The sequence below is a fragment of the Bos indicus genome, chromosome 13 (genome assembly GCF_029378745.1).
Source record: "Bos indicus isolate NIAB-ARS_2022 breed Sahiwal x Tharparkar chromosome 13, NIAB-ARS_B.indTharparkar_mat_pri_1.0, whole genome shotgun sequence".
NCBI lineage: Eukaryota > Metazoa > Chordata > Mammalia > Artiodactyla > Bovidae > Bos > Bos indicus.
Genome location: NC_091772.1, coordinates 39,698,261 through 39,710,937, shown reverse-complemented (window position 1 = coordinate 39,710,937; position 12,677 = coordinate 39,698,261). Strand labels below are relative to the sequence as shown.

The 12,677-nt window shown below is 42.7% G+C and overlaps 1 protein-coding gene across 5 annotated transcripts in view; it reads right to left on the bottom strand.

Annotated features, from left to right (window-relative positions):
* CFAP61 (cilia and flagella associated protein 61) overlaps positions 1-12,677 on the bottom strand; it is a 247,992-nt gene that overhangs the window by 205,994 nt on the left and 29,321 nt on the right. For all 5 annotated transcript variants that reach the window (XM_070802104.1, XM_070802105.1, XM_070802106.1 and 2 more), the window contains exon 7: positions 8,773-8,905. In XM_070802104.1, coding sequence (XP_070658205.1) covers positions 8,773-8,905 — 133 coding nt within the window. The remainder of the gene's footprint in view (positions 1-8,772; positions 8,906-12,677) is intronic.

Below are 12,677 nucleotides of genomic sequence, written 5' to 3'. Positions count from 1 at the left end.
AGAGTTCCAGAAAAACATTTATTTCTGCTTTATTGACTGTGCCAACACCTTTGACTATGTGGATCATAACAAACTGTGGAAAATTCTGAAAGAGATGGGAATACCAGACCACCTGACCTGCCTCTTGAGAAATCTGTATGCAGGTCAGGAAGCAACAGTTAGAACTGGACATGGAACAACAGACTTGTTCCAAATAGGAAAAGGAGTACATCAAGGCTGTATATTGTCACCCTGCTTATTTAACTTATATGCAGAGTACATCATGAGAAACGCTAGGCTGGATGAAGCACAAGCTGGAATTAAGAAGTGGCAGACTTTATTTTTTTGAGCTCCAAAATCACTGCAGATGGTGACTGAAGCCATGAAATTAAAAGACACTTACTCCTTGGAAGGAAAGTTATGACCAACCTAGACAGCATATTAAAAAGCAGAAAGCTTGCCAACAAAGGTCCGCCTAGTTAAGGCTAATAGTTTTTCCAGTAGTCAAGTATGGATGTGAGAATTGGACTATAAAGAAAGCTGAGCACCAAAGAACTGATGCTTTTTAACTATGGTGTTGGAGAAGACTCTTGAGAGCCCCTTGGACTGCAAGGAGATCCAACCAGTCCATTGTACAGGAGGTCAGTCCTGAGTGTTCACTGGAAGGACTGATGTTGAAGCTGAAACTCCAATACTTTGGCCACCTGATGTGAAGAACTGACTCATCTGAAAAGACCCTGATGCTGGAAAAGATGGAAGGTGGGATGAGAAGGGGACAACAGAGGATGAGGTGATTGGATGGCATCATCAACTCAATGGACATGAGTTTGGGTAGACTCCAGGAGTTGGTGATGGATAGGCAGGCCTGGCGTGCTGCAGTCCATGGGGGTCACAAAGAGTCGGACATGACTGAGCAACTGAACTGAACTGAACTGATTTTTGAGGATTTATTGATTTTGCTTTTAGTATAATTTATTATACTGTTAGTTGATATCACTTAATTTTTGACAATGGCTATGCTTAACAATCAGTTTGCCAAGTTCCTGAAGATTTAACAACTGGCTCCCATGAGACAGGGCGAGTGCACCCCCCTCCCCCTCACCCCAGAACACTTCTGCCGAACGGCCAGCCTGAGTAAGCCTACAGGGGTTGGAAAGAGGGTCCTGGGAGGTCAGTGGGAGGGTGGTGACTGCACTGCTCTTGAACCCAAAACAGGCTGAGATACCTAATATGGCTTGGTGAAGACCAGAGACTCACTCCCAGATCCTAGGTCAGCTTGCTCGCCATGGACACGTCCTGTTCTCGACCGTCCACGTAAGACTGAGGCCTGTGGTCACATCTCCACCGAACACACAGAGATCACACTGGACTCCGTTTGTGTCTTTAGAGATACCAAAGGATCCCTGCAGGGATGGGACTGCAGTTCTCAGCCGGAGATGTTGCTTTGATGTTCTCACACACTGAAAGCTTGTAACGCGTGACAGGAGAGGGAAGGAAATGAGTGAGGAGGCTGCTATAGCTGCTTCTCACAAGCACTAAAACTCAAGAGACTTGGGTTCTAACTTGCATCATGAAACCAAATAATTAAAGGCCTTCTCCAGAGTGATATCAGTATCATAGTGATAAGACATCCCTTGGTTTTGTCTCCTGCTCAGCAGCAGATATTTGGCTTCCATGCACGAACAAAAGTGCATGTGAGGGAGCTGTGGGATCCAGCACCGTCCACCAAGGGGCCTGGGGGGAGTCTCACCTGCCTGTGAACTGGGAAATAGGCAGACAGACCTCAGTCGTGGTTGTGGACCCTGCAGAGGCCCATGAAGTGACTCTAGCGCCTCTGAGCCTCGGTCCAGGAGCTCCTGAGAACAGTGCCTGAGACAATCACTCATGGATGCGACAGCCTTTGATCAAGTTCAGACTTCCAGAGGAGAAGATTCTGATCCATTTGGAGCAAAATACAAAAACAAAAACCAGTTTGGATATCCTAGACTGGGGTAAGACAGTCTGCCTTTCCCCACAACATCCATCCTCCAAGGCAGTACAGCTTAGGCCAAGATTTATTCCCATAATTTGTCCCATGGGGGTAAGGGAGTGCCTGGCTTCCCTAGCTATGCAGGATGCTGCCAGAGGGACTCATTTCTCTCTTGCCAGGCTTAGAGTACTAAATTAGGAGCTCATGACTGGGTTGGAGGGTCGGGGAGGAAGGAATCTGAGACAGCAGCAGGTAGGGCGCTCAGAGGACATTAACAGGCATCACGGATTCCATCAAGAAGCCCACCCATGAGCTGCTGGGAATATCCCACCCATGGATCCTACCAACTGGCCCAGGAATGTTCCACATGCCTTATCCCCACACCCGCCCACCTTGTGGCAGCTCTCATGTACACTCCTAGGAGTGGTGTGAGCAGACCTGGCAGATGGCTAAGGAGCATAATGAGAAAATCGGTCTAATCTGTGGTCCAGGAAGATACTACAAACTTGAGCTTTAGTGCCATCTTTGGGAAGACAAAACACTCAACCTGGTGCTTTGGAGGGCCCATAGAAAATAAACAACTTAAAAATTCTGCCAAAAGAGAGAGCAAGAGGCACAGAGGAGGTGTACCCATAAAAGGACACCTCAGAATCTCTAGCAGGGCTGAGAGAAGGTATTTCTCACCCAAAGACCAGAGGAAATGATTGCTATTCAAACGTGAAGTCAGCAATGCAAAACTCCAGGACCGTGAAATATCAAGGAAATATGACACCACCAAAAGGTCACAATAGTCTTCTGATAACTGAACCCAAAGACAAGGACAAATGGTTAACTCTCCAACGCACTAGACAAATAATTCAAAAAAGCTGTTTTCAGGAGACAGTGAGCTACAAGAAAACACAGACAGTTCAACAAAATCAGGAAAACAATACACAAATAAAATAAGAAGTTTAGCAAAAGAGAATCCATAAGAATCAACCATAAATTCTGGAGCCAAAGAATCAATGAATGACATGAAAATACAACACAAAGCATCTAACAGTGGACCTGATCAATCAGAAGAAAGAATAGTGAGACTGAAGACAGGAACTTTGAAAATATCAAGTCAAAGGAGAACAAAGTAAAAAGAACGAAAATAGTTGAAGAAAGTCTGTGTGATCTATAAGATACGATCCTAAGGACCAATTTGTGAATCACCAGAGTTCCAAGACAAGCAGAGAGGGAAAAGGGGGCAGAGAGCTTATTTAAAGAAATAATGGCCAAGAACATCCCAAAGCTGGGGAGAGATATAGATACCCAAGTTCATGAAACCCATAGGTCACCAAACAAAATCAACTTAAAAGATCCTTCCCAAGACACATTATAATAAAACTCAAAAATCAAAGGTAAGAGGAGAATCTTAAAAGCAGCAGAAGAAAAAAATCTTGTGACTTCCAAGGGAACCCCCCCAATAAGACTGTCAGCAGATTTCTCAGCAGAAACCCTCCAGGCCAGGAATTAGCAGGATAATATACTCAAAGTGCTGAAAGATAAAAACTTCCAATAAAGAATACTTCACTCAGCAAAGCTGTCCTTAAAAAATGAAAGACTTTCCTAGACAAAAAAAAGCTAATAAAATTCTTCACCACTAGACCTGCCCTATAAGAAATGCTGAAAGGAGTTCTTCAAGATGAAATGAAAGGATGCTAATAACACAAAAATATATAAAAATATACAACACAATAGTAAAACCAAGTATACAGTCAAGTTCAGGATACTATAAAACTTTAATATGGCAAAGCATTAACCACTTAACTCTAGTGTAAAGATTAAAGGATGACAATTTAATATTTAAATAGCTATAGGTACAATAATTTGTTAGTAAATATGGGATATAAAAAGGGGTAAATTGTGATATTAAAAACACAGGGAAGTAAAAGGGTAAACCTTTTGTGTGCAATTGAATTAAGTCTTTAGTGTAAAATAGACTGTTATGTCTGTAAGCTGTTTTATGTAAGTTTCATGGTAACCATGCAATAAAGATCTACAGTAGATTCACAAAAGATAAAGAAAAAGGAATCAAACCATTTCACAGCAGAAAATCATCAACTCATAAAGGAAGGCAGGAAGAAAGGAACAAGGTACTACAAACAGCCAGAAAACAGTAAGATGGCATTTGTAAGTCCTTACCTGTAATTACTCTAAGTGTAAATGAATTGTATTCTCCAAACAAAAGACACAGAGTGGCTAGATGGATAAAAAAACAAGACCTATCAATTTGCTGCCTACAAGAAATTCACTTCCTTTAAGGATACACATCATTTTCAAGTGAAGAGATGGAAGAATATATTCCATGATGGTGAAAACCAAAAGAGAGCATGGGTAGCTATGCTTATACCAGACAAAACAGACTGTAAGCCCCCCAGAAAGAGACAAGGAAGGTTATTAAATAATGATAAAGGGGTCAATTCATCAAGAAGATATCATAGGACTTCACGGGTGGTGCAGTGGGTAAGACTCCGACTGCCAATACACAGGACATAGGTTCATTGCCTGGTGCGGGGAGATCCCACGTGCCACAGAGCAACCAAGCCCATGTGCTACAACCACTGAGTCCAAGTGCTGCAACTACTGACGCCTGTGCACCTAGCTCCTGTGCTCCGAGCCAAGTGAGGGCACCACAGTGAGAAGCTTGTGCACTGCAAGAAGGAGTAGCCCCCGCTCACTGCCGTAAAGAAAGCCCACGCAAAGCAATGAAGACCCAGCACAGCCAAAAATAAATGAATAAATCATTTTTTTAAAAAAGAAAATAAACGACCCAATCAAAAAATGGGCCAAAGAACTAAACAGACATTTCTCCAAAGAAGACATACAGACGGCTAACAAACACATGAAAAGATGCTCAGCATCACTCTTTATCAGAGAAATGCAAATCAAAACCACTATGAGGTACCATTTCACGCCAGTCAGAATGGCTGTGATCTAAGTCTACAAGCAATAAATGCTGGAGAGGGTGTGGAGAAAAGGGAACCCTCTTACACTGTTGGTGGGAATGCAAACTAGTACAGCCACTATGGAGAACAGTGTGGAGATTCCTTTAAAAAACTGGAAATAGAACTGCCTTATGACCCAGCAATCCCACTGCTGGGCATACACACTGAGGAAACCAGAATTGAAAGAGACACATGTACCCCAATGTTCATCGCAGCACTGTTTATAATAGCCAGGACATGGAAGCAACCTAGATGTCCATCAGCAGACAAATAGATAAGAAAGCCATGGTACATATACACAATGGAGTATCACTCAGCCATTAAAAAGAATACATTTGAATCAGTTCTAATGAGGTGGATGAAACTAGAGCCTATTATACAGAGTGAAGTAAGCCAGAAAGAAAAACACCAATATAGTATACTAATGCATATATATGGAATTTAGAAAGATGGTAACGATAACCCTGTATGCAAGACAGCCAAAGAGACACAGATGTATAGAACAGTCTTTTGGACTCTGTGGGAGAGGGAGAGGGCGGGATGATTCGGGAGAATGGCATTGAAACACGTATAATATCATATATGAAACGAATCGCCAGTCCAGGTTCGATGCAGGATACAGGATGCTTGGGGCTGGTGCACTGGGATGACCCAGAGGGATGGTACGGGGAGGGAGGTGGGAGGGGGGTTCAGGATGGGGAACACGTGTATACCCATGGCGGATTCATGTTGATGTATGGCAAAACCAATACAATATTGTAAAGTAATTAGCCTCCAATTAAAATAAATAAATGTATATTTAAAAAATAAAATAAAAATATAAAAAAAGAAGATATAACAATCACAAATATATTAATATATATCCTCAACATCAGAGCACCTAACTATGATAAGCAAATACTAACAGATCTGAAGGGAGAGATAGACAACAATACAATACTAGCAGGGGACTTCAATAGCTAACTTTCGACAATGGATAGACATCCAGAGAGGAAATCAACCAGGAAACATTAGGCTCGATGCACACGTTAGATAAAACTGACCTAACAAATGTGTACAGAACATCCCATCCAACAGCAGTAGAATACACATCATTCTCAAGAACACATGGAACATTGTCCATGATACAGAATATGATAGATCACAAAATGAGTCTTAGCACATTCAGTCAGTTCAGTTTAGTCGCTCAGTCGTGTCCGACTCTTTGCGATCCCATGAACTGCAGCGTGCCAGGCCTCCCCGTCCATCACCAACTCCTGGAGTTCACTCAGACTCACGTCCATCGAGTCAGTGATGCCATCCAGCCATCTCATCCTCTGTTGTCCCCTTCTCCTCCTGCCCCCAATCCCTCCCAGCATCAGAGCCTTTTCCAATGAGTCAACTCTTTGCATGAGGTGGCCAAAGTACTGGAGTTTCAGCTTCAGCATCATTCCTTCCAAAGAACACCCAGGACTGATCTCGTTTAGAATGGACTGGTTGGATCTCCTTGCAGTCCAAGGGACTCTCAAGAGTCTTCATTAAAAAGATTTAAATCACACCTAGTATCTTTCCCAACTACAGTGGTATTACCCTAGAAATTAATAGGAGGAAAGCTGAAAATTCACAAGTATATGAAAATTTAATATACTCCTGAACAACTAAGAGGTCAAAGAAGAAATCAAAAGGGAAATTAAAAAAAACCTTGAAACAAACAAAAGTGGAAATACAATAAACCAAAATTTACAGGATACTGCAAAAAGCAGTTCTAAGAAGTAAGTTTATAGTAGTAAATGCCTACATTAACAAAAAAAAAGGAAGATTTCAAATAAACAACCTAACTTTACAACCTTTAGAAAAAGACCAAATTAAGAAGCCCAAAATTAGCAGAAGGAAGAAATTAACAAAGAGCAGAGCAGAAATAAATGAAATAGAGACCAGAAAAGTAATCAAAAAGATCTGCAAAACTTAGAGCTGTATTTTTAGACAATAAACAAAATTGACAACCTGTTAGCTAGACTAAGAAAAAGAGAGAACACTCAAAATCTGAAATGGAAGAGTAGGTGTTAAAACTGATTTCATGGATACAAAGGATAAGAGATTACTATGATTAATTATACACCAACAAATTGGATAACCTAAAAGAAACAGACAAATTCCCAGAAACAGATAAGCTACCCAGACTGAATCAGGAGTTGTTAATCAAGGGATACAAATTTCAGGTATAAGATGAATAAGTTCTGGGCATCTACTGTACAGCATGATGATTACAGCTAATAACACTGTATTATATACCTAGGAGTGGTTAAGAGGTAGATCTTAAATGTTTTCACCACAAAAGAAAACGGTATTAATAATTTTGTAACATAATGGAGGTGCTGGCTCACGCTAAGGTGGTGATCATTTTGCAAGATAAGTACATCAGACTAACACACTGTATACCTTAATCTTACACAATGTCATATGTCAATTACATCTCAATAAAGCTGGAAAAATAAATACATAAATAAATGCCTTCTCTAAAAAACAAAGAACTGACTTAACTGGATGGGTACAGTGGGATCATTAAAAGCTTATTTGGGTCTGTATGAATCATTTTAACTATCAGGGCTTCTCAGGTGGTAAATGTCTTGAGTCTTCTCAGGAGACTCAAGAGATGGGGGTTCGATCCCAGGGCTGGGAAGATCCCCTGGAGTAGGAAACGGCAACCCACTCTCTTATTCTTGCCTGGAAAATTCCACGGCCAGAGGAACCTGGAGGGCTACAGTCCGTGTGGCTGCAGAGTCGGACGCGACTCAGCACATACGCACACACACACACACACACACACAGAGTTTTTGACTCATCGTGTAAGACGTGGTTTTTCAAAATGGTGCTGCTGGGCCCAAATGCTTCCTGATCCTTCCTTCTGTCACTAGCCCGGAGCCAAAGGTCAAATGACAATATTTGAACAAACGTCCTTAAAAGACAACACATAAACCTAAATATGACAAAAAAAAAAAAAAATGAAGTCTTTCAATGCAGAAGAAACAACTATCATGCACTAGTACATCTGAATCTAATTTTTAAGGCTGGTTCTCACCTGAAACTAAACCTCTATGAACATCTAAACTCATCTTATTCTTTTTTTTAAGATGTTAATTTTTTTTTTTAAATGTGGACCATTTTTAGTCTTTATTGAATTTGTTACAATACTGCTTGTTTTATGTTTTGGTTTTTTGGCCACAAGACATATGGGATCTTAAGTCCCCAACTAGGGATTGAATCTGCATCTCCTGTACTGGAAGGTGAAGCCTTAACCACTGGACTACCAGGGAAAGCCCCCATCCTGGCCTTCTTCCGATGTGTCTTCTTCCATCATATAGATCAATGTTTCACCACCTGGACTGCATAAGGGAAGTATACGGGGAGCGTTTTCAAGATACTGACGTGCTCTACCCCCAAAAGATTGATTTCATTGTTCTGACTGCAACCTGGAATCAGGAATTTTTTCTGAGATAGAATTCACGTTCTGAAACTGAGGGTAATAATCCATTAAATCCATCACACCCGGGGCGTGGCATCACTGATTAAGCTTGCCTTAACTGTTGCTATCTATACAAATGACTTGCACATCCGCCAAGAGGCACATAGCCCAAATGATAAGATGTTTGCCCAAGTTGTTTTCCAGGAACTTGGAGTCAGCTGTGTCTAGTTCAGGCTTGAACCTGTTAAGACTGAGCATCTGGGAGGGCCTCGTAAAACCTGAAAAACCTAGAGCGGGAACCCTGGGGAAGCGGGTGACGTCATGGCTCCAAGGATGTTCCTCGAACCAGGACCAGGGCTGCCCTCCTCTCACCCCTCTCCCGGGTGGGCCCCAGGTGAGTTATCATGCACCTCACACACGACAGCGTGATTCTCCTCGTCTTGGGCCTCGATGAGCTCAGCCAGGAAGTACTCGCCATATGTCTCCTTCAGGATGGTGTCATGGTGTAGGAATATTGGCATGAGGTCATCGTGATCTTCCACCCTGTCAAAGGAAAGGCCTAAATCAGTGTTGGTTCCTCCATCTGCTCCTTTGACCCTGTCTTAAATGCCAGGGATAGAGCAACACACCCAAGAAATGGACTTACATCATAATGGGGGGAATAGACAAGAATGTAACAAACAAGTCTCCTGGAACATTTCAAAGTGCGACCAATTGCTTTGGGATGGAGAGTGAGGGGGCCAAGGGGTCAGGGATAGGACACCTGAGTGAGACCCGAATGGAGAGATGGGGAGGAAGCTATGTCGAGACCTGGAGGTGGGCTGTACCAGGCAGAAGGGACACGCTCACTGGCTGGGTGCAGACTGCAGGCGCAGCATCACTCGTGAGCCAAAGGACAGGAAGATGGGCGCAGCACCTCCCATGTGTGTTTCAAGGAGTACCGTTTCTACAACACTGCTCCCAGCACCCGCTTCCTCCCTTAGAAGAAAACCATAATCTAAAAACACTTTTCTGCCATAGGGTCCCTCATGGATTATCACAGGTAAGACGTAAAGGTTCTGGGAATGACTATGATAAAGACTATTTCCTTCAAGGGGCCCATGGTGCCCTTTGCTCCTGAGATGCCTACTTCCATGGAGGAGATGCTGGTTTGCAGGTAACGAAGCTCTGCTCCCTACCCTGGGCACAACTACCTCAAGCCTCCTTCCCACGACTGCCTATCATGACCTTGACCCACAGTGTGGGCAGGGATGGGAGACCCAAGAACCAAGTTTATGGCAGCACAGTGGTGCTGGCCCTTGGCTTTCATTTTGCTGCCATATTACATGTTTGTTTCTTCTTTGTAGCAGATTCTTGATTATGCTATTTTATATATATATATATAGAAAGAGAGAGAGAGAGAGAGAGAGATTAACGCTATTCTAGTTTTCCTGTCTACGGTGTTCTTATACATTTTCCTGGTCCTTTTCTTTTAAAAATGTTCAATATTTGTATTGCTTTTCTCATATAACTGATTTGGCTACCAGCCTTTATCCCCCCTCTTCTTTCATTACTCTGCCATCTCATGGGGCTTCTCAGGTGACACTAGTGGTAAAGAATCCACCTGCCAATGTAAGAGACATAAGAGATGCAGGTTTGATCCCTGGGTTGGGATGATATCCCACTCTAACTTCTAGTATGTTCTTTTTGATGTTACTAGCAGCTCCATCTAATGAATGGCAAAGACTCTCCCCTTGACCAGACTCTGACCCGGGACACTTGAAGTCTCTTCTTGACTAATTCTGAGCCCTGGCCTGAATATCTGAACAAATACTAGCAGTTACTTAGGACAGCTCAAGGCCACATCCCTAGGATGATGTGAGACTGCCTTAAAGTGCCTGCCTGAGCAAGCTCAGGTTGCCAGGAGAATTTCCAGCTTGTTCCAGCCCACACCTGTGGTTACCCTGTCTCCCAACATCTGCAGGAGGGCAGGAGCCTGGCTTCTACACTCAGACGAGTCTCATAGAGGCTCTCTCATTTTCACTCTCTCATTTTCTCTTTTTTAAAAATTTTTGATAAAGCCCACTTTATTTCATTAAACTACAGATTGATATTAATGAGCATATATCCTTTTGCCTGGAATGACTTCTATTTGCTTCTATAGGTTAATTGATGTTCATTAGATATGATCACAAGCATACTACACAGTATTTTATGTTTCAACAGATTTTAAATTACATTGTAGCTAATATATATCTATTATTGTATGTAACGTATTATTTCTACTACCTTAAAGTTCATAGCATATAATTGCTTTGTTTTAGTCAAATATCTAATACAGCAGAATAGTTCACTTGCTGACAACACCAGATAATAATTTTCTCAGTCATAATTGCTATTCCCATGGACGGAGGAGCCTGGTAGGCTGCAGTTCATGGGGTCGCTAGAGTCCGACACGACTGAGCAACTTCACTTTCACTTTTCACTTTCATGAATTACAGAAGGAAATGGCAACCCACTCCAGTGTTCTTGCCTGGAGAATCCCAGGGAGGGGAAGCCTGGTTGGCTGCCGTCTATGGGGTCGCACAGAGTCGGACACAACTGAAGCGACGCAGCAGCAGCAGCAGCAGCATTACAAGAAAATACCAATATATTGATTCTAAATAAGAACTTAAAGAATAAGATCACTGCCTGAATTTAAATTTCAGTCTTTTTTCCTTTGGGTCTTCTATGCAGTTTCTTCTTCTCTTAGATACTGCATAATTTGTCATTATAAAAAAATCTTTTTAAAATAAAAACATTTCTATGAGAAACAATCATCATAACATTAAGTTGCTTTTTTTTTACTCCAACTATTAGCTATAATGCAATTTTAAAATATAATTTTTCTTGATCTGTATCTCTATGAAGTATCTCTACAATACCCTCAGAATTCAAATTATTACAGTTTGAATTTAAAAGATGATGCAGATTTCAGTTTTCTTGTGAGATTTTGATAATGTTACTTGATTCTTTCTTTTATTCTCCATTGTTGATATCAGCAGACTGTCTGCCCGTTCTGTAGATCACAATATATAATCGAAAGAATAACTCTTGGATCCAATGCTTTAAATTCCTGCAGGATAAACTAATCACATAAATTCCAGATTTTTTTCTCCCTCCCTTCCTTCCCTCTTTTCCTCCCTTCCTTCGTGTAGTATTTTCACTTCAGAAGGCCCAGTCACCTCTGTACAAATGAAAGCTGAGTTTGGTCCACCCTGGACCACACTCCCAATGGAGTTCCCTCCCAGTGGTTATTTAGGATTAAAATCTGTCCTTACCAGAGTCCTGCTTTGTTTGACCTTTGATGTCTGCACACCCTGGAGCCCATAGCCCAGGGGCAACAGTGACAGCCAACGTGGAAGGGACTCCCCCCACCACAGGCACTGACTGCCCCGGGGGTGCCATCGCTAGGCCTGTTTGCCAGGAGTGGCTATGTGGTCCGACGGGGGCCCTCTGGGGAGTGAACCCGCCCCAGCCCTCCAGCCTGCCTCTGACTCCTCTGCTGAGACTACTGCCCAGATCTCCTCACTGTGTGGCCTTGGGGGTCTCACCTACAAGACGGTAGAGACGAGGAGAATCAGGGGGTACAGTGTCCAGACACAGGGAAGCCCTCAAGGTTACTCTCTCGCAGGCATTCAGCCCCCGGCAGCATCTGCTATGGTGCTATTCACATGCCATCCACCACCACCCCCTACCATCCGACACACTCTGAAACCCCTGCCGGCAACCTCCATCTGAGTGCCCAAGCCCTCTGCTGGGAGAGCCAAGAAGGCCCCACTGCATTCAGGACACCCCTCCCTTCCCCACACCACAGCCTGCAGAAGGGCGCTGCTAACAGAGGTGGCTTTTCTCTGTAAACAGAGTCCTCAGTGATAGTACTTAAAAAAAAAGATTCTAGGCTAGAATAGACAACCAATCCATTTTCAAATATCTTGCCAAAAATTAAAGCCCCCACCAATATTTTTTTAAGAATTTAAAAAATATTGATTTATTATTTAGACTGTGCCGGGTCTTAGTTGCAGCATGTGAACTCTTAGTTGCGGCATGTGGGATCTAGTTCCCTGACCAGGGATTGAACCCGGGTCCCCCCGCACTGGAACTGCAAAATCTTTAATGCCTGGACCACCAGGGAAGTCCCAATATTAGTTCAGTTCAATTCAGTCACTCAGTTGTGTCTGACTCTTTGTGACCCCATGGACTGCAAGATGCCAGGCTTCCCTGTCCATCACCATCTCCTGGAGCTTGCTCAAACTCATGTCCATTAAGTCAGTGATGCCATCCAACCATCTCATCC